The sequence below is a fragment of the Manis pentadactyla genome, chromosome 19 (genome assembly GCF_030020395.1).
Source record: "Manis pentadactyla isolate mManPen7 chromosome 19, mManPen7.hap1, whole genome shotgun sequence".
NCBI classification, from domain to species: domain Eukaryota; kingdom Metazoa; phylum Chordata; class Mammalia; order Pholidota; family Manidae; genus Manis; species Manis pentadactyla.
The window spans coordinates 10067837-10084570 of record NC_080037.1 but is presented as its reverse complement, the minus strand read 5'-3'; the positions used below and the strand labels follow the sequence as shown (position 1 = coordinate 10084570).

The 16734-nt window shown below is 52.9% G+C and overlaps 2 protein-coding genes across 5 annotated transcripts; one reads left to right on the top strand and one right to left on the bottom strand.

Moving 5' to 3' along the window:
* Window positions 1-454: 454 nt before the first annotated feature.
* TMEM79 (transmembrane protein 79) lies at window positions 455-5880 on the top strand. 2 transcript variants are annotated; one of them, XM_036922528.2, is made up of 4 exons: window positions 455-584; window positions 1369-2176; window positions 2427-2640; window positions 4973-5880. In XM_036922528.2, exons 2-4 carry the CDS (start codon window positions 1411-1413, stop codon window positions 5181-5183), a joined length of 1191 nt encoding a protein of 396 aa, XP_036778423.2. In that variant the 5' UTR covers window positions 455-584; window positions 1369-1410; the 3' UTR covers window positions 5184-5880. The 2 variants fall into 2 exon arrangements, with proteins under 2 accessions (XP_036778423.2, XP_057350991.1); XM_057495008.1 differs by lacking the exon at window positions 455-584 and adding an exon at window positions 698-995.
* Window positions 3031-14962, bottom strand: GLMP (glycosylated lysosomal membrane protein). 3 transcript variants are annotated; one of them, XR_005032150.2, is made up of 7 exons: window positions 14814-14962; window positions 14080-14331; window positions 13685-13885; window positions 13345-13563; window positions 12616-12872; window positions 12190-12505; window positions 3031-4357 (listed from the first exon to the last, which is right to left on the bottom strand). XR_005032150.2 is itself a non-coding variant. In XM_036922525.2 (6 exons), exons 1-6 carry the CDS (start codon window positions 14925-14927, stop codon window positions 12340-12342), a joined length of 1209 nt encoding a protein of 402 aa, XP_036778420.2. In that variant the 5' UTR covers window positions 14928-14962; the 3' UTR covers window positions 12001-12339. The 3 variants fall into 3 exon arrangements, 2 of the variants coding, with proteins under 2 accessions (XP_036778420.2, XP_036778421.1); XM_036922525.2 differs by lacking the exon at window positions 3031-4357 and having other exon boundaries at window positions 12001-12505; XM_036922526.2 differs by lacking the exons at window positions 3031-4357; window positions 12190-12505; window positions 12616-12872 and adding an exon at window positions 12967-13201.
* Between the last annotated feature and the right edge of the window lie 1772 nt (window positions 14963-16734).

Here is a 16734-nt window from a genome sequence, read left to right as displayed (position 1 = left end):
GTCTCAGCTCAGATGTCACCTTGGCAAAGAGGTTTTTCCCTACTGAAATTATCCTAACTGATTTAGTTGCTAGGCTTCTTTATTATCTGTTACCCCAATACAACAAGCTCCTCAAGGGTAGAGACTTTACCTGTCATCTTGTTCTCTCCTATGTCTGTGCCTAGAATAATGCCTAGCTAATAACAGGTGCTCAATGAATATTGAATAAGGTAGAAATTTCCCTTGATTTTCTGGGTATCCCAACCCACTCCAAGCACACAAACCCACTCTTCCGTCTCTGCTTTCCTGAACTGGGAGCTCCTACACATCCCATGTGTCTAGAACACACACTTACTTACCTCTGTGCCCAACTGCACCCCCCATTTTCAGAAAGGATGACACATCCTCCTCTAATGCTTTTTCTGTCGGCAGATTCAGCAGGGCGGGGCCTGCCCCTTTAATTTGGGCCCCACCTGCTCTGGTCAGACAGGTTTGGAAAGCCAGGTAAAGGGAGGGAGACTGAAAGGAATACTTGCAGAGCCAGCAGGGAGCTGGGCAGCTCCTTCCCAGACGCAGGGGACCATCCACCTATCTCCAGATGGAAAGTAAGGGGGTGTCATGGGTCCAAATGGCAAGGGGTAGAGGCCCATGAGGAGGTGGAGGGCAGGGAACCAGCACCATCCAGAAGTGTGAAGGAGGACGGAAGGGAGGGGAAGGAGGAGAGGCATGGGAAACAGCCATGATTACACCTAGAAGTCAGAATGGACAGACCTAGGCACTCCGGAGATGCAAGAGGCGGTCTAGTGAGAAGTTTGGAAACTGCCCAACTACCCAGATTGGAGACAAAAGACCAGGTTGCACTGCTACAGCCAGTTCTTTGGGATTTATTGGCAAATCCCTGGGATCAGTTGCCAGAAGAGTTCCAAGCAGGGATCTGCAGCGAGAAGGGGAGGTTGGAAGGTGAAGCGGCAGTTCCTCTGCCCACAAGGAGATCCACAGTGGGAAGGGAGCTCTTGGTAAAGTTCTAGATACCTTCTTTTCCTCCCATTCCTGCACTAGGGTGGCCATGGCCCCAGGGGTTTTGGCGGAGGTGGGTAGAAGGCGTGGGTGGGGGCTGGCTGAGGCCGCAGCTTCCGTGGCCTGTGTCCCCTGACTCACCCTCTCCTGCTGGATGGCATTTCATGTCGAAAGGGTGCCTCCGTTTCAGCTACTCACTTCTCTCCTGCCTCCCTAGGTTTCAATACCTTCCTCCATACTGTGTTCTCCCTAGGGTCCTGGAAGGGGCTAAAGGCCAAGAAGTGGCTATCCTGGAGAGTTCCAGTTCTGTCACCCTGTCCTAAGGGTCCGAGGACAGGAGCTTCTGACAGAGCTTTCCTCTGCTTCCTCCAGGGTGACATGACTTCACAGCAGACCCAGAACTGAAGCCCCAGGATGACAGAACCTGAGACCCTGGCCCTGCTGGAAGTGAAGGGGCCAGAGGCCCTGAAGAAGAACCCACCCCCGGCCTTGGTCGCCAATGGCCAGCAGCCAGAAGGGGAAGGTGGGGCCGAGTCCTCGGGAGCTGAGCCCCCCAGAGTGGGGTCTACATCTGGGTCTCCCACAGCTGGAAAGGGGGCTGAGGATGGTCTAGACAGCACAGTAAGCGAGGCTGCCACCTTGCCCTGGGGGACTGGCCCCCAGCCCAGTGCCCCATTCCCAGATCCCCCTGGATGGCGGGACATTGAGCCCGAGCCCCTCAGGGCAGGGCCACCCACCAAGCTTGAAGAGTTGCCTGAAGATGATGCCAACCTGCTGCCTGAGAAAGCGATGCGGGCCTTCGTGCCCATCGACCTACAGTGCATTGAGCGGCGGCCACAGGAGAACCTGGCTGTGCGTTGTGAAGCAGGCGGGTCTGAGCGCCAGCGCCGCCGGATCTGCCTGCCCACCCGGGCCACCCACCCTGAGCCCCCTGAGTGCAAGTGGGCCGAGGCAGTGGTGAAGCCGCCTAGTCGCGTCTGCGGGGGCTGTGGGAGCTGCGGAGGCCGCGAGGTGCTGAGGGCCGTGGCCTCAGTGGGAGCCGCCCTCATCCTCTTCCCCTGCCTGCTGTACGGAGCGTATGCCTTCCTGCCCTTCGATGCCCCACGGCTGCCTACCATGAGTTCCCGCCTCGTGTACACCCTGCGCTGCGGGGTCTTTGCCACCTTCCCCATCATACTGGGTAAGTTTGGGCCCTGTGAGAAGGAAGGGGGCAACTGGGAACCGGTCTTGGGGAGCAGGAGTTTCCCTTCACTCTGCTGGGACCCCTCAGGGCCTCCCACACCCTGCCGCCTGCTCCACTGTGGGCCCACCTCCTCCCAGCACCGCCTCAGCCCCTCTGCCCATGCCCATGAACTCTGCACTGCGAATCCTGCCCTGGATGCCTGCCTGCTGCTCCCATCTGACCCTGTCTGTTCTCCATCCCCACCCAGGGCTGCTGGTGTACGGGCTGAGCCTGTTGTGCTTCTCTGCCCTACGGCCCTTTGGGGAGCCACGGCGGGAGGTGGAGATCCACCGGAGATATGTGGCCCAGTCAGTCCAGCTCTTCATCCTCTACTTCTTCAATCTGGCTGTGCTGTCCACCTACCTGCCCCAAGAGACCCTCAAACTGCTCCCTCTGCTCACTGGTCTCTTTGCCATCTCCCGGTGAGTTGGGGCTGGGGTGGGGCATGGGGGAGGTGATGGTGCTAGAAGGACCCAGGCATCTTGTTTGGAGAGACATGGCCAGGGAGCTTTTTGGATTCTGCATTAGCCCAAATGTGCACACTGGAGAGGTGGGTCCACTTTCTCCTTTGCACCTTATCTCACTTGGTAGCAGGTGATCAGCTGTATGTCTTCCCCGAGGAAGCTGATTTCAGAAACACACATACCACCCTAGAACTGGAAGGGTTTCCAGGTGTCATCTAGACCAACCTCCCACCCACCACACCTACTCGTGTGACACTCTGGTCAGGTGGCCACTGGCCTCTAGCTGAACACCCCTGGGACCAGCACTCAATTCTTTATCAGGCAGTCTGTTTCATTTTTCAAAGGTCGTTAAGTTTTAGAAAGTTCTTTATATGGCACTAAAAACTGCTAACCTGACTGACCTCTGCACTTGCATAGGTCAAATCCAGATACTTGACAACAGGTCTCAGTTCCCCACGCCAACACCCTGCTCCTCATGTCCACTTTGCCAAATGGTTCTGCTCCCTTCATTGTCCTTGCTCCTTCCTTCTGGGCAGGAAATTCTCCTGCGTGTCAATGGAGGTTGGGAGACCATGGTCAAGAGTATCGTCCTTCTGTTCATACAGTCAAGCCACGTTAGCTCTTACGGCAGTTTCATTACTCTCCTTCCATTTAGAAATCACCTGAAATCCTTAGGGATATTTTCATGTGAACACTGTTAACCCAGAAGCACCTTTGAATTTCTACTCCAAATGCAGTCTTTTCATTTTTTTTCTAATACATTTCCTTTTGTTACTTTCGATATAGGCTTCCAGGTAGATTTAAGTGTTAAAACAGTCTTCCTGTTGAGCTAAGATCTGTCTTCCTGTTGCTTCTGATTGTGTCTATCAGTCATCTGTCCCACCAGCCTCCTGACCATCACACAGCCTTGCATTTTCTTTCAGTAGATGATTCCCAAGATAAGTATTTTTCTGTTTACGTAACTCAACCTCCCATTCCCCACTCTGGGAATGCTCATCTCAGCGGAAAGTTGGCTTAAGCAGTAAGAACCATCAGGGAGCTAAAGGAAGACTCAGCGTCTGTCTAGTCCATCTTACCCATTTGACAGAGAGGAAATCACAACAGACTGGGGGAGACAAGTTGCTCAGGTCAGTCAACAGCAGTGGCAGGACTAGAATCCAGGGTCCTTAGGCCTCAGTTTTAGTTTTATCATCTATAAATTGGAGTTGTTGTGAGAATGGAATGAGTTAATTCATGTAGTGTGCTTTAACAGTCTGGTACTTGGTAAGGCTTCACTATCTGTGAACTTTTATTATTATTCCAGGCTGCCTCCTGGGCAGTAGAAGAGCAGCACTTTTTCCTCTATTTCATGGGCAAAAAAAGTAAAGGCACGTCAATTTCGTAATAAGTAGTCTTTCATATATTAAGAGGAAGCTGCTGCCCCCCTCCACTGAGGTGTGTGTATTTTGAGTGGATCTTCCAAAAGGGGAAATTTGGTGTGGTTGATCCGTCTCTCTGGGCTTCAAGTCCTTTTGAAGCTGGCTTCCTTGCTCTCTTTTTTTCCCTCTGCCCCTCGAAAATGGCAGGAGAGGGAGCTAACAAACAGGCTTGGGTTCAAGTCACAATTTTACTATTTCCCCAATGTGTGACCTTGGACCAGTCTTACTTAACCCCTCTGGAGTCTTAGTTTCTTCATCTGCAAAAGGAGAAATAAATACAACAGAATGTACTGTAGTTGTAAAAGAACGAGGAAGCTGTTTATATACTATATAACATAATCTCCAAGATACATTAAATGGAAAAAAGTCAATGTGCAGGCAGTCTAGATGGTGTGCTACCAAACTTCAAAGGAGGAAGGAAATGGAAAACAATCTTTTTTCTCACATATACGTAAAACATCACTCAATGCACAATAATGTTGGATGTCTGGGGCAGGAGAGGAGTAAAGGTAGGGAGGTGAGGGAAGAAAAGCGTGGCTGGGAAAAGTAAAGGGAGGGAATACATTTCACTGTACTCATTGGTACCTTTGAATTTTGAACCATGTGAACATATATTGCTTACTCTAAAATTTTTAGTTAAAATCTTAAAGAGGAATAATATACTCACATCACAGAGATGTGGGGAAGTCTAAATAGTGCCTTAAAGTAATCAGGCCCATGCCTGGCACAGAGTAAATGCAGAGGCACTGGCTGTTTTGGGAAATAACCAGGCGTACCCACCACCCCACATCTGGCTGCCTCACTGTTCTCCCCACCATCAGCCTGTGTTGCTAGGCTGACCTTTTCTTGCCCACCCTTCCCCACCCCCTCAGGCTGATATACTGGCTGACCTTCGCCGTGGGCCGCTCATTCCGAGGCTTCGGCTATGGTCTAACATTCCTGCCCCTGCTGTCCATGCTGGTGTGGAACCTCTACTACATGTTCGTGGTGGAGCCTGAGCGCATGCTCACTGCAGAGAGCCGCCTGGACTACCCCGACCACGCCCGCTCCGCCTCGGACTACAGGCCCCGCCCCTGGGGCTGAGCCGCTCCGCCCACTTACCCTGAGCCCTGGGGCCTTCGTGGGGAAAGCCCTGCTACTGGCCCATCCAATCAGTGCCTGGACTGTCCCCTGCTCTTCCCCCAGTTGGCTCTGCCCTTCACCTTTGGAGGCATGGGACAGTCATGGGGTAGGGACTTGATCATTTTCTTGCAGGGGAAGAGATGGGCAGCCAGGTCCCTTAAGGACCCTGAGGGCGCAGGGCCAGACTGCTCCTCTCATCAACCTCCTGTAAGGCAGCGGTAGAGCCATAGCCCCAAAGGACCATTTCTGTGCCAGCTGTCTAAGCAGAGGGCCTCAAGGAGACTGGAAATACTGCCCTTGCCTAAAGGCTGGGCATCAGCTCAGAAAGGACTTCCACACTTGGCGAAAACCTTCCTGGGGCTTTGGGTTGAGGACCGTATGACTGGGCCCTCATAGGCCCTTTAGCTTCTGCCAAAACGATTCCAGTTGCCCCAGCCAGCAATGCTGCCTCCTCCCTGCCAACCCATTCAGGCTCCTGTCATTTCCCACCTCCGAACTGCCCAGTAGTCGGGCCTCTCCCATAGGAAGAGGGAACCTGCCTCCCAAGAAGGGTGTGTGCGTGTGTGCTGGGGGGCAGGTGGAAGGCACAGTGGCTGATGCCAACCCCGTGTGAATGTGTGAATGTGAGTATGTGTATAACAATAAACGACTTCCAGTCTTCTTGGCTCTTTCTTCATGTTTGCCCCCCAGTCTCAAGAGTCCCTTCCTGTCTGACTCAGATGGCACTGGATACCTCCCAGCAGCACATGATGGAGAGAGGCTGGCAGGAGCCTGGCCCCATGGCAAGGGAGAGAACTATTCCTGGTGAGGAAATGGGGCCTTGAAAGAAACTTGCCTTCCATGCTGAAGGGCCCCCACCCATAAGATGGCAAAATTCCTGCTTTTCTTCCGGGTCCTCGGTTCCCGCTGGCGTCACCTGAACCCCAATCACCCCTCGCCCCCCTAATCCCAGCACCTAGCCAATAGCCACCAGCCCCGTAGAAGTGACACCACAATCACCCCATGCCCCTTCCTATATAACCCAGCACCTTTCCCTAATAAAGCGGAATTCTCCGGTGAATTGCTGCTGTGTGTCACTCCTCTCCTTTCATTGGTGCCGAAACCCGGGAGACGGGACACCCCAACTGGGCCCCATCTTCCCCCCGACACCAGCAGCAGCTTGCCCTCGTCCTCTTTTTCCGGCGCTGGCTCCTCACACTCACCACTCCTCTCTGGCCTTTGGGTAAGGTTTCCCCCAGAGTGGGCCGCTCTTCCCCGACGAAGAGGGAACCCTCCCCGCCTTAGGCCTTCACGGCTGCGGCGGACCCCCAGGCCCCTCCCCCAACAGCCATAAACGAGGTGACTCCTTTGCGGATGAGAACGCTCCCTTCCCCCCGCCCCCCGCTCCTTCCGTTCCTTCCGCCGAAAACTCCTAGCACTAGGTTCCTCGTGACTCCGGCACTCTGCCTTCCTAGAGAAGCCTGGGTGATGACCACACTTCCTAAGAAACCGACTCGTATACGAGTTTCCGCAGAGCACCCAGGATCATCGGGGACGCCCTTTGTCTCCTTGCCGTCTGCTCCCAGTCCGAGGGTCTCCGTTCGTCTTCCCCTGTTTGTCTCCTTCTCTGTCCTTTAGCCATGGGAGCCTCCTCATCCCTCCCTGGAAGCTCACCTCTTGAATGCCTGCTCAAGCGTCTAGCCACCCTCTCCCTGACGCCTGATAAAAAACCAAAACTTCTCCGCAAATACTGCTCCCAAGATTGGCCGACATGCCCCCTAGACAATAACAACCAATGGCCGGCAGGGGGAGCTCTTGATCCTGACATCACTCGCGATCTCTTTAACTACTGCCAGCGCCTGAAAAACTGGAAGGAGATTCCCTGTACCGAAGCTTTCCGCCTCCTCCCCCCGCCTCCCCCCAAGTTCTCCCAGCCTGCGAGCCGTCTCCCCCGCAGAAGCCTCCCGCCCACTCCCCTCCCCCTCCTCTCCTACCACAGCCCCTCCCCCTTCCTCCCCCACCATCTCCTCCCCCACCTCACCCCCCTGCAGATCAAGCCTGAGCCTTTCAGCCCCCCTCCAGCTAAGTCCCAGGAGCCTCCCCCATCTTTGCCCCCATCACCTGTTTCTCCCCCACAGACTGAGCCAGAACCCTCCAGTCCCCCACCGCCGTGTGTCTCCGCTCTTGAGATATCTTCGCCTGCTGCTTAATAGCAGGTCTGAAAAAGGCAGCTCGTAAAGAGTCAATTTTCAGAAGCTCCCTCCGAGTTCCTAGACAGACCCACTCAAGCCCTATTACAGTTACCAGCCTGGACCCGGAAACGCCTGACGGGAGACGTGTCCTTATGACATACTTCCTGGCTCAAAGCTACCCCGACATTACAGCTAAACTCAAGAAGTTAGAACAGGGCCCTGCTACCCCACAGACTGAGGTCCTAACAGTGGCCTTTAAAGTCTTCCATAACCGGAGGAGGAGAAAGAACGCCGTAAACAGAAGGCTGATCAGGCCAATTTCCAAATGTTGGCCCAGCTGATAAAACCACAACCTGGGCGCCCCTCTACAGACAAGCCCCCCCCCGGAGCTTGTCTCAAGTGCGGACAAGAGGGACATTGGTCAAGGGTGTGCCCCTCCCCCAGATCTCCTACCACCCCATGCCCCAGATGCCACAAAAAGGGCCACTGGGGGTCTGACTGCCCAGCCACCCGAAGGGGAGGCTGGACGAACAACCCCCATCCTAGGCCCGCCGTAGTGGGGCTGGCAGAGGAAGATTGACGGGGCCCGGGGGCTTCTCGCCCGACCATTTCCATCACCAAACAGGAGCCCAGGGTTACTTTAATAGTAGACGGTCGCCCCACCTCCTTCCTCCTAGACACAGGAGCCACCTTCTCGGTCCTGCAGGAATACTGGGGCCCTACCACGCCTGCCATTACTCCTATAGTCGGGGTAGGAGGAAAACAGATTTTCCCATTAAACCCCCCCCCTTTTATGCACAATCCAGGACAATCCCATACCTTTCTCCCACTCCTTCCTGGTTATGCCCCAGTGTCCCATCCCCTTACTAGGACGGGACATCCTTTCTCTCCTCCATGTTTCCATAACTATATCCACTCCCACAGCCCCCAGTACTCCCCTTCTGATGGCCCTCATAGCCGACGACCCCCCTCTACCCAATGAAAGTCCAGTCCCGCCCTCATATACCCTGTAAATCCCAAAGTTTGGGACATTACAAGCCCCTCCGTGGCTCTATGTCCTCCTGCCTCTATCAAATTACGTGACCCCTCTCAGTATATCTGTCAGGCCCAATACCCCCTAACCACTTCAGCCCTCATAGGCCTCCAACCCATCATTCAAGATCTTTTAAACAAAAATTACCTCAGACCCACTCACTCCCTGTTTAACACCCCCATATTAGCTGTTAAAAAAACCAATAGATCTTTCTGCCTCGTCCAAGACCTTCGCCTCATCAACATGGCCATCGTCCCTATCCATCCCTTAGTCCCAAATCCATACACCCTTTTATCGCAGATCCCTGCCTCAGCCTCCCACTTCTCAGTCCTAGATCTCAAGGACGCATTTTTTTCTATCCCTCTGGACCCCTCCTCCCAAGATTTTTTCACCTTCACCTGGACGGACCCATACACAAGACATTCTGAACAACTCACTTGGACAGTTTTGCCACAAGGCTTCCGAGTCCACCTTATTACAATATGTGGACGATCTTCTACTCTGCAGTCCCTCGTGGGAACAGTCTCAACTTGACACTGCCTCCCTGCTTAACCTTCTAGCTTCCAGAGGTTACCGGGTATCCCGTCAAAGCTCAAATCTCTTCTTCTCTGTCACTTACCTCGGATTTCTTCTATCTCAACAAAAAAAAGTCCATTACCTTAGACAGAAAACGGCTCCTCTCTGACCTGCCTGTTCCCAAAACCAAGACAGAAATCCTTTCCTTTCTAGGCCTGGCTGGGTATTTTAGAGTGTGGATCCCTAACTTCTCCCTGTTGGCAAGACCCCTATACGACCTCAGCAAAGGCCCCCCTGAAGAACCATTATCCTCCTCACCCCGACACTCCTTCGTTAAGCTCCGTGGAGCCCTTGTGGAAGCCCCAGCTCTCCATCTTCCTGATCTGTCGAAGCCCTTCTCATTATACATTCATGAGAGGTCCAGTCAAGCTCTAGAAGTCCTAGGCCAACATTATGGCCCATCCTTTGCCCCAGTAGCTTATATTTCCAAGCAATCAGACCCCACAGTTCGGGGATGGGCCCCCTGCCTACGGGCATTAGCCGCTGGACAGCTCTTGCAGAAGGAAGCTCATAAACTGACATTCGGGGCGCCCCTTACCATTCTGTCCCCACATCACCTAAAAGATCTCTTAACCTACAAAAGTTTACAGACTCTCCCTCCCTCCAGACTCCTGACCTTACTGTCCTCTTTCCTCCAAAATCCCGTTCACCCCCTTTGCCATCCATACTCGAGTCATGACTTTTTCCTCCTTTACTGCTCCCTCGCTCTCTCTCGCTTTTTTCCTCATTCCTATTGTCTTCCCCGCCACCCCAGCCTCCTTTGTACGGTGATTCAAAGTCAGACAGACTTACACACAGCATCAAACAAAAATTACTGCCCTCATTGCCACATCAGACTGCCCTCTGAAAGGCTGCTCCGAGCCTTTATACCTCCACTTTCCTCCCTCCCCCGAAGTGTTCACTAGCAGCTACCTTTATTCTCCCTACCTCTGCTTCCTCTATGACCAAAGACAAGCCTGTTGCAGGCGATGGCCAGACACCTACGGGGATGTCCCTACTGGTCTTGCGCCATTCACTACATGGGTAACTCCTGGTACCCACAGTATTACTCCTCCAACCGTTTCATAAAATATCCCAACAGCTCATTCTCCTTATTAATCCCAGATCCCTGGAACTCTCGATGGGCCACGAAAGTCACAGCCTCAGTTTACTATGGGGGGGGGTCCTTGACCCCCCACGGTACCCTTCATATCTCTGGAGAGTACATTCCCTCTCATTCCCAGATCTCTCAAGTTGCATCAGACATTGGACATTCCGAAAAAGTTATTGTCCAAACTCTTGATGGCGCCTCTTCATCTTCTTACCCCCGCTCCTACTCTTGGTTACAGCTCATTCAAGACACCACCATCTTTCTCAACCACACCCTCAACACCACCAATTGTTTCTTGTGCGCATCACTACAGCACCCACTGCTGGCCGCCGTGCCCCTTAATATTTCCAACTACTCCTTCCATGCAGAAGGACAACCCTTCCGTCCCCTGGCAGACATACCCCTATGGGAACCAGAATACGCAGATAATCTCACCATCCACCACTGTGTAGGCCCAACCCCTCCCCTTTCCAGCGCACTTCACTGTCTATCTACACCCCTACCTCCAGCTCTAAGACTTTTACGCAACCAGGTCACTTCTTTTGGTGCAATGGCAGTCTTTTCAACTCACTGCCTCCCACCTCCAATATACCCTGCATTCTCGTCACCCTAATCCCACAGCTTACACTTTACAGCATGGCAGAATTTCTTGAGCTCCAACCTCCCTTGCCCTCGTGCACAAAAAGGGCTGCTTTCATTCCCATCATGGTCGGTATCTCTTTGACCACCTCAGCCATTGGGGCAGTGTTTTCGGGAGGAGCCTTGGGTCACTCTCTATGGGCAATTAGAGATCTCAATGCCAAACTTGAGGGAGCCCTGACATCCACTGCCGATTCCCTGGCCTCTCTCCAAAGACAGGTCACTTCGCTAGCTAAGGTCACCCTTCAAAACCGGGGGGCCTTAGATCTGCTTACAGCCGAGAAGGGCGGCACCTGCGTCTTCCTTCGGGAGGAGTGCTGCTATTACATCAACGAATCCGGCATTGTAGAAACTGACATTACCAAACTCACCGACCTTGCCTCCAGCCCCCACTCTGCTTTCAATTCCAACCCATTCTCTTCAATACTAACAAACCCCTTCCTCACCTGGCTGTGGCCCATTGCAGGCCCTATAATAATCATTCTTCTCGCCTGTCTCTTCTTACCTTGTATAGTAAAGTTTATCAAATCCCAGGTCGGTAAAATCTCTAATCAAACTTTCAACCAGCTTTTACTCAGGAACTACCAGCTTTTAGCCACAGAAGATCCCTCACCCTCACGTAACCTCCTCACCACACGCTGAGATGGACCCCTCTCTCCCTGGAAACCGTTCCTGGAAACAATGGCCGCAGACGCCTGGCTTCTGGCACCCGTATCCTCCTGGCACCATTGGAATCAATAAGTCCTCGACCTATGGTTACAGGGAACCTTCACTGATTTCCAACCTGAAGAAGCCCACATCTACTCGTCCTTACTGTGGGGAGTCCTATCAACCCTTTCTTCCCAGTCCTCAAGCCCTCACTCCCTTCTCCGCCCCCGTTCAGCAGGAAGCAGTCAGAGAGAAAGCAACGTCCACAACCCCATAGAGGAGAAAGGGGGGAATGAAGGGCCCCCACCCATAAGATGGCGAAATTCCTGCTTCTCTTCTGGGTCCTCAGTTCCCACCGGCGCCACCTGAACCCCAATCACCCCTTGCCCCCCTAATCCCAGCACCTAGCCAATAGCCACCAGCCCCGTAGAAGTGACACCACAATCACCCCATGCCCCTTCCTATATAACCCAGCACCTTTCCCTAATAAAGCGGAATTCTCCGGTAAATTGCTGCTGTGTGTCGCTCCTTTCCTTTCACATGCCCACCTCTTAGCCTTCCCATTCCCTGGTACCAGCCCCAAACCAGCTCAACAAAACTTACACACTGAAGGATAAGCCCTGTGGGAAAAAAAATGAGTCTATTTCATACCCTCCAGGGCAGCCAACGAGCCAGAAGTCCTCTTATTTAGGTTTGTGAGTCCCATTCAAGGGAAAGGGATGGTAGAGGGGCAGGGAGGCAACCAGAGGACCCTCCCTCTAGCAACCACCCTGTCCCTGGTTACTCTCCAGAGCACGAAGGAAGCCTCACCTGGGGGTCCCCAGGAAGTTGAGGGTGGTCTCTGAGTTTCTGTAGAAAAGCAAGACGGGAGAAGGGAGCCACTGGCTGGGAACGTTGACCTTCAAACCTTCAGACCAGCAAGGTGGGATCAGTAATGTCCTTCCCTCTGGAGAGTGGGCCTCAATTTATAGGCTGGTATTCTGAGTGCCGCTTGTGACCCAGCAGGAGAAACAGGCCTCCTGCCAGCAGCATGAGCCCTGGGCCCCCCAAAGCCACCGCCATGATGCTTAGGACTAACGGGGACAAGGCATCCACTGGAGGGCTGCCCATACCCAGGACCATCGACCTAGGGCAAGCAGAGTAAGAAAGAGGAAAGCAGGTTTAGGAGGGGTGGCTGAGAGGCCCATTCCTCCGCCACGTCAACCTCCCAAGCCCTTAGCCCAGGCCATCTCTCACCAGCTGAGATAGTGTTGGTCCCAGTAGCCAGGGCCTGTGGAAGCCCCAAATGTCAGATTGAAGACACAGAAGTTGTTCCAAGACCCAAAGAAGCCTTGGATGATGGGTGACTTGGGGAGAAGGCAGGCCAAGGTGGGGTAAAGTGGGGAAGCTTGGCAGTGCATGGCTGAGTCCCGGCCCCCCTGCTTCTGGGAGAAAGCCACTGGTCGCCACTGTGCAAAGCCTGATGGTAGGGGGCCCCATAACAGCTGGTCCATCTGGGGAGAAAGGCAAACCGGCAGGGTGAGAGGACCCACACTGTGCCCCTCCCTTCCGTTTCCCCATCCTTTCCCAGCCTCCACCTGTCACTAGTCCCAAGGCCTAGGACTGGTTCTAGAACTCACAGGCTGTTTGCACCAGGGCTTCAATCTCTCTGTAGAAAGAGGAGTTGGGCTGGCTGAACACTGAGGCCTTTTCCAGCCCTGACACTCTGCAAGCCTGCACTCAGCTCTTCCTCTGGGTCCCTGGGCCCTTGGAGATCCCACTTGTCAGAGTACCAGTCACACTGCACCCTCTTCTGTTGTATCTTCTCCACTGAGGGCAGGGACTGGGTCAAATTCATTAGTATGGTGCCCAACACTTAAAGGAGCCCAATACAGTGTTGCTAAGTGGTATATGAATGACTCTCTGAGGTCCTAACAGGCTCCCCCGACTTTCCCCACCCATCTGTCTCTCAGCTGGAAGACTGACCTGGAAGATGGCAGGTGTGTATTCATCATCGATGGAGTACCGCTTCTGCGCGGAGGGACAGTCGGGGCGCTGGCCCACGGTGGCTACCTCCAGCCCAAACAGGGAGCGGTTTCCCCGGGGAGAGGCCCCAACCAGGGCCACCTCGAGCTGGCAGGTGTCTGCTGTGTGCAGGAGGCGAGGGGGTTGGGCTGGCCGACTGGTTCTGGAGAAGGCCTGCACCTAGGATGGAGGCGTGGGAGGGTGGGAAGCAGGGGCCTGCCTGTGCTTGACGCCCCCCAACCATTAACTCCCACCCTCAGAAACCAGCCATTTGAGTTTTTCTGATTCCCCACTCTCTTACCCTGAGAGCTAGGCTACCATTGGCAAAAGCCCTGGTGGGGTCATGAGTGGGGTGGCCTCGAAATGTGGCACTCAGGGTGGCAGGATCCAGTGAGTCAGTGATGTTGCTCCAGGAGAAGTTGGCCAAGGAATATGGGGTATACGGTTTTCCTGGAGGTTTCTCTGCTGTGTCCGAAGTGTTGGTGCTGTCAAATTCAAACAGCTTGGAGGGGAGGGGGGAGGGGGCTGGTTTGCGGGACTCTAGCTTTCTTCCAAATCCCCATCCCCTTTCACTGGCCCCCCACGCCTGGGCTCCACTCCCTGAGTACTTCGCCCACCCCCAGTCTTCAGTTCCTCCAATTAGGATGAACCCTCTTCTCTGTGCCCTACCCCTTCGTCCTCCCCCAACCTCCTCACCCTGGTAAAGACAAGGGCAGAAGAAAACTGGATGCTGTCCTTGGGAAGCACCATCAGGCCCCCATCAGGCTCAGAAGAGAGCAGGCGGACCCAGTCGATACTCAGGGTGCTGTTGGGGGTGTTGGTGGCCACCAGTAGCACTGCTGGAGGCCCCAAGCTGCTCCACACGTAGTGCAGCGTGGAGTTGGTACCCACTGCTCGGATATGAAGCAGGTGGGGTACCGGCCAGTCAGGGCTGACTTCCAAAGACACCTGGAACATGGAGTAGTGGGGGGTTAAGAACAAGATCTGGGAAGGGCAAAGGAGCTTGGAGGGAGGGGAGGAAGCTGGGGAGTGATGGGGAAAGGTTGGGACCTTGGGGTTCTACGTAAAAGGAATGGGTGTGGGTCCTAAGGGAATCCTGGTGTAAGGGGCAGAAGTGGGGTGGGGGTGAGGTGGGTAGAGCCAGAACTGACCTGACCCTGGTGGCGAGATGAGGGCACAGGTCTGAGACGAGGAAAAAAATCCAACACTTGCCTGGACCCGGGTCCCTCAGGTCTGAGTCGGGTCCAGATTTCACCAGAGGACAGGAAGCCCTCACACCCGTCCTACTCCACAATCCTGCTCCATCACCCATGGCTGGCCCCACCCTCAGGTTTAAGAACACCAACCCCCACCCCCACTTGGTTGCCCTAGATGCCAACCACCCTCCAAGGGTCCCATTTCCTGAAACATCTATTGCTGTAGACCCTCACCTGGCGAGTCTCCTCCCCCAGCACGCCGGACGGGGCGGCAGACAGCAGCAGACCCAGAAGGAGCGTGGGGCCGGGGGCACTGAGCCCCCGGCGGGGCTCCTCACTGCCGCACATGCGGCCCGAACTTCGGAGGGCGGAAGCGACTGCAGTCATGTGACTCCGATTCAGCTGATCTCCTTAAAAGGGCGGGGCCACCACCCCAGTTCTTAAAACGACCGCCTCACTTAACCCGTATTTAGGCTTCAGTGAAAATACGTCCAGGTTAGTTCACCATCCCCAGCCATCCCGGACTAGATGCAGACTTACTCCCAACCGCTCCCGCCCGACTGGTCTCACTGAACAGTTACCTCTGAGTGAGTACGCTGTCTAGATTCAGGATCTAAATGGGACCCCAATGACTCTGTGGTAGGGAAGGCAGAGAGGAATTTGAATAGAGGGTTTTATCAACTATTAATATTTATTGAGCGCCCAGGTATATAGGTTCTTGTCCTCAAAGAGTTCAACTTTATTGTGGTGAAGACACCTCAGTAAGCAGGATCTGAGAATGTGTATTTGTCAAGAGGGAGTTCTTCTCTAGTTAACACACTTGTTCATGGGGGTGTTTTTTTTTGCCTCATCTTAGAAAGTATTTTGACTAATAATAATGGCATATGGCACAAAATTCCTAAGGTGCCAAAGGGTATCACCCCATTCCCCAATAACCTGAGTTTTTCTGAGACAAACTATTTCCAGCTTATGCGTCCTCCCAAAGATATTCTTTGCATTCTCGTGTAATACATATTATACACCTGCATGTGATACCACACATACTCTCCACAGAAGTATTTCAGGGCAGGAGGATGATTCCATAGATGTATTTAGCCAGAACCCCAATGACCTCTGCTATGGCAATCGATGAAAAGAGTATCCCTGTATGTACAGCATTTCAAATACGTTTGTAACCAAATCCACAGGACAAATACCCGAAAGCACAACTGTCAGGTCAAATTGACCTCTATATGAGGTTTGTCAACTGATACCACAGCACTTTTGGACGACCAATTTCTCCACATCCTTGGGAAGTGTTTACCAAACTTAATTTGCATTCCCCTATGGTTTTGAATGCATCCCTTCATGTTTAGGAGCCTTTTATTTTTGCTTCTCTAGAAATATACCCTCTGCCTATTTTTCTATAAGCCCTGTCTTCTTGACTGACGAGTTCTAAAAGGAAATTAACTCTTGTACTGTTGTGGACTTCCTCATTCCACTTGTCTCTTTTTGCCTTACAATTTTTAAATGTGGTTTATTCCCCCCCACCTCTTGTATTATTTTTAAATCTCATGTTTCCTTCTAGTACTTCTATGTTTTCATTTTCTTCCATTTAAATCTCTCAGCTGCCTGGAATTAATTTTGCTGTAATAAATGAAGTAGGGATCCAATTTCATTTTTTTTCCAATGACTACTCTGTTTCCTCAAAACTTTCATTCTTCTTGAGAAAGAAAGTAATTGTATCCTCTGAGGTATCAATTCTGGGACCTGATAAAGGAGAATAAAAGTAAGTCTTGGCTGAGTACAGAGGGCTTGAGGGGTCAGGCCTTCAAGCCTTCTTACCATCCTCCAAAATATTGCTTTCTGGGGAGAAAAAATAGCATTTGTCTGAAACAAGACGTTTGACTTTGCTCATGGTCTGTCCTATGGTCAAAGATGTGTCAAATTGTGTTCAAGGAGTCATGAAGTTCAGCCAGTAGAGTTCACGCAAGGCAACAGAAAAAGTGACTTGTGTAGCCTTCAATCACTAGGCTGAATTTACCTCTGGACAGCACAGAGGGGCCTTGAAGGCTACACTGACGAGCACAGACTGATTTATCATGCTGGACCTAGGGCAGTAAAGAACAAATGGGGGGAAAGAACCCACAGGGTGTGAGTAGCTTTTTCCCGCCAT

Coding starts and splice junctions, on each gene's coding strand:
- TMEM79 (XM_036922528.2), top strand. CDS start 1,411: ATGACAGAACCTGAGACCCTGGCCCTGCTGGAAGTGAAGGGGCCAGAG. Junction 2,177..2,426: donor CACCTTCCCCATCATACTGG/GTAAGTTTGGGC, acceptor ATCCCCACCCAG/GGCTGCTGGTGTACGGGCTG. Junction 2,641..4,972: donor GGTCTCTTTGCCATCTCCCG/GTGAGTTGGGGC, acceptor CCACCCCCTCAG/GCTGATATACTGGCTGACCT.
- GLMP (XM_036922525.2), bottom strand. CDS start 14,927: ATGTGCGGCAGTGAGGAGCCCCGCCGGGGGCTCAGTGCCCCCGGCCCC. Junction 13,564..13,684: donor ATGGTAGCCTAGCTCTCAGG/GTAAGAGAGTGG, acceptor CCTCCATCCTAG/GTGCAGGCCTTCTCCAGAAC. Junction 12,873..13,344: donor ACACACCTGCCATCTTCCAG/GTCAGTCTTCCA, acceptor CTTTCTCCCCAG/ATGGACCAGCTGTTATGGGG.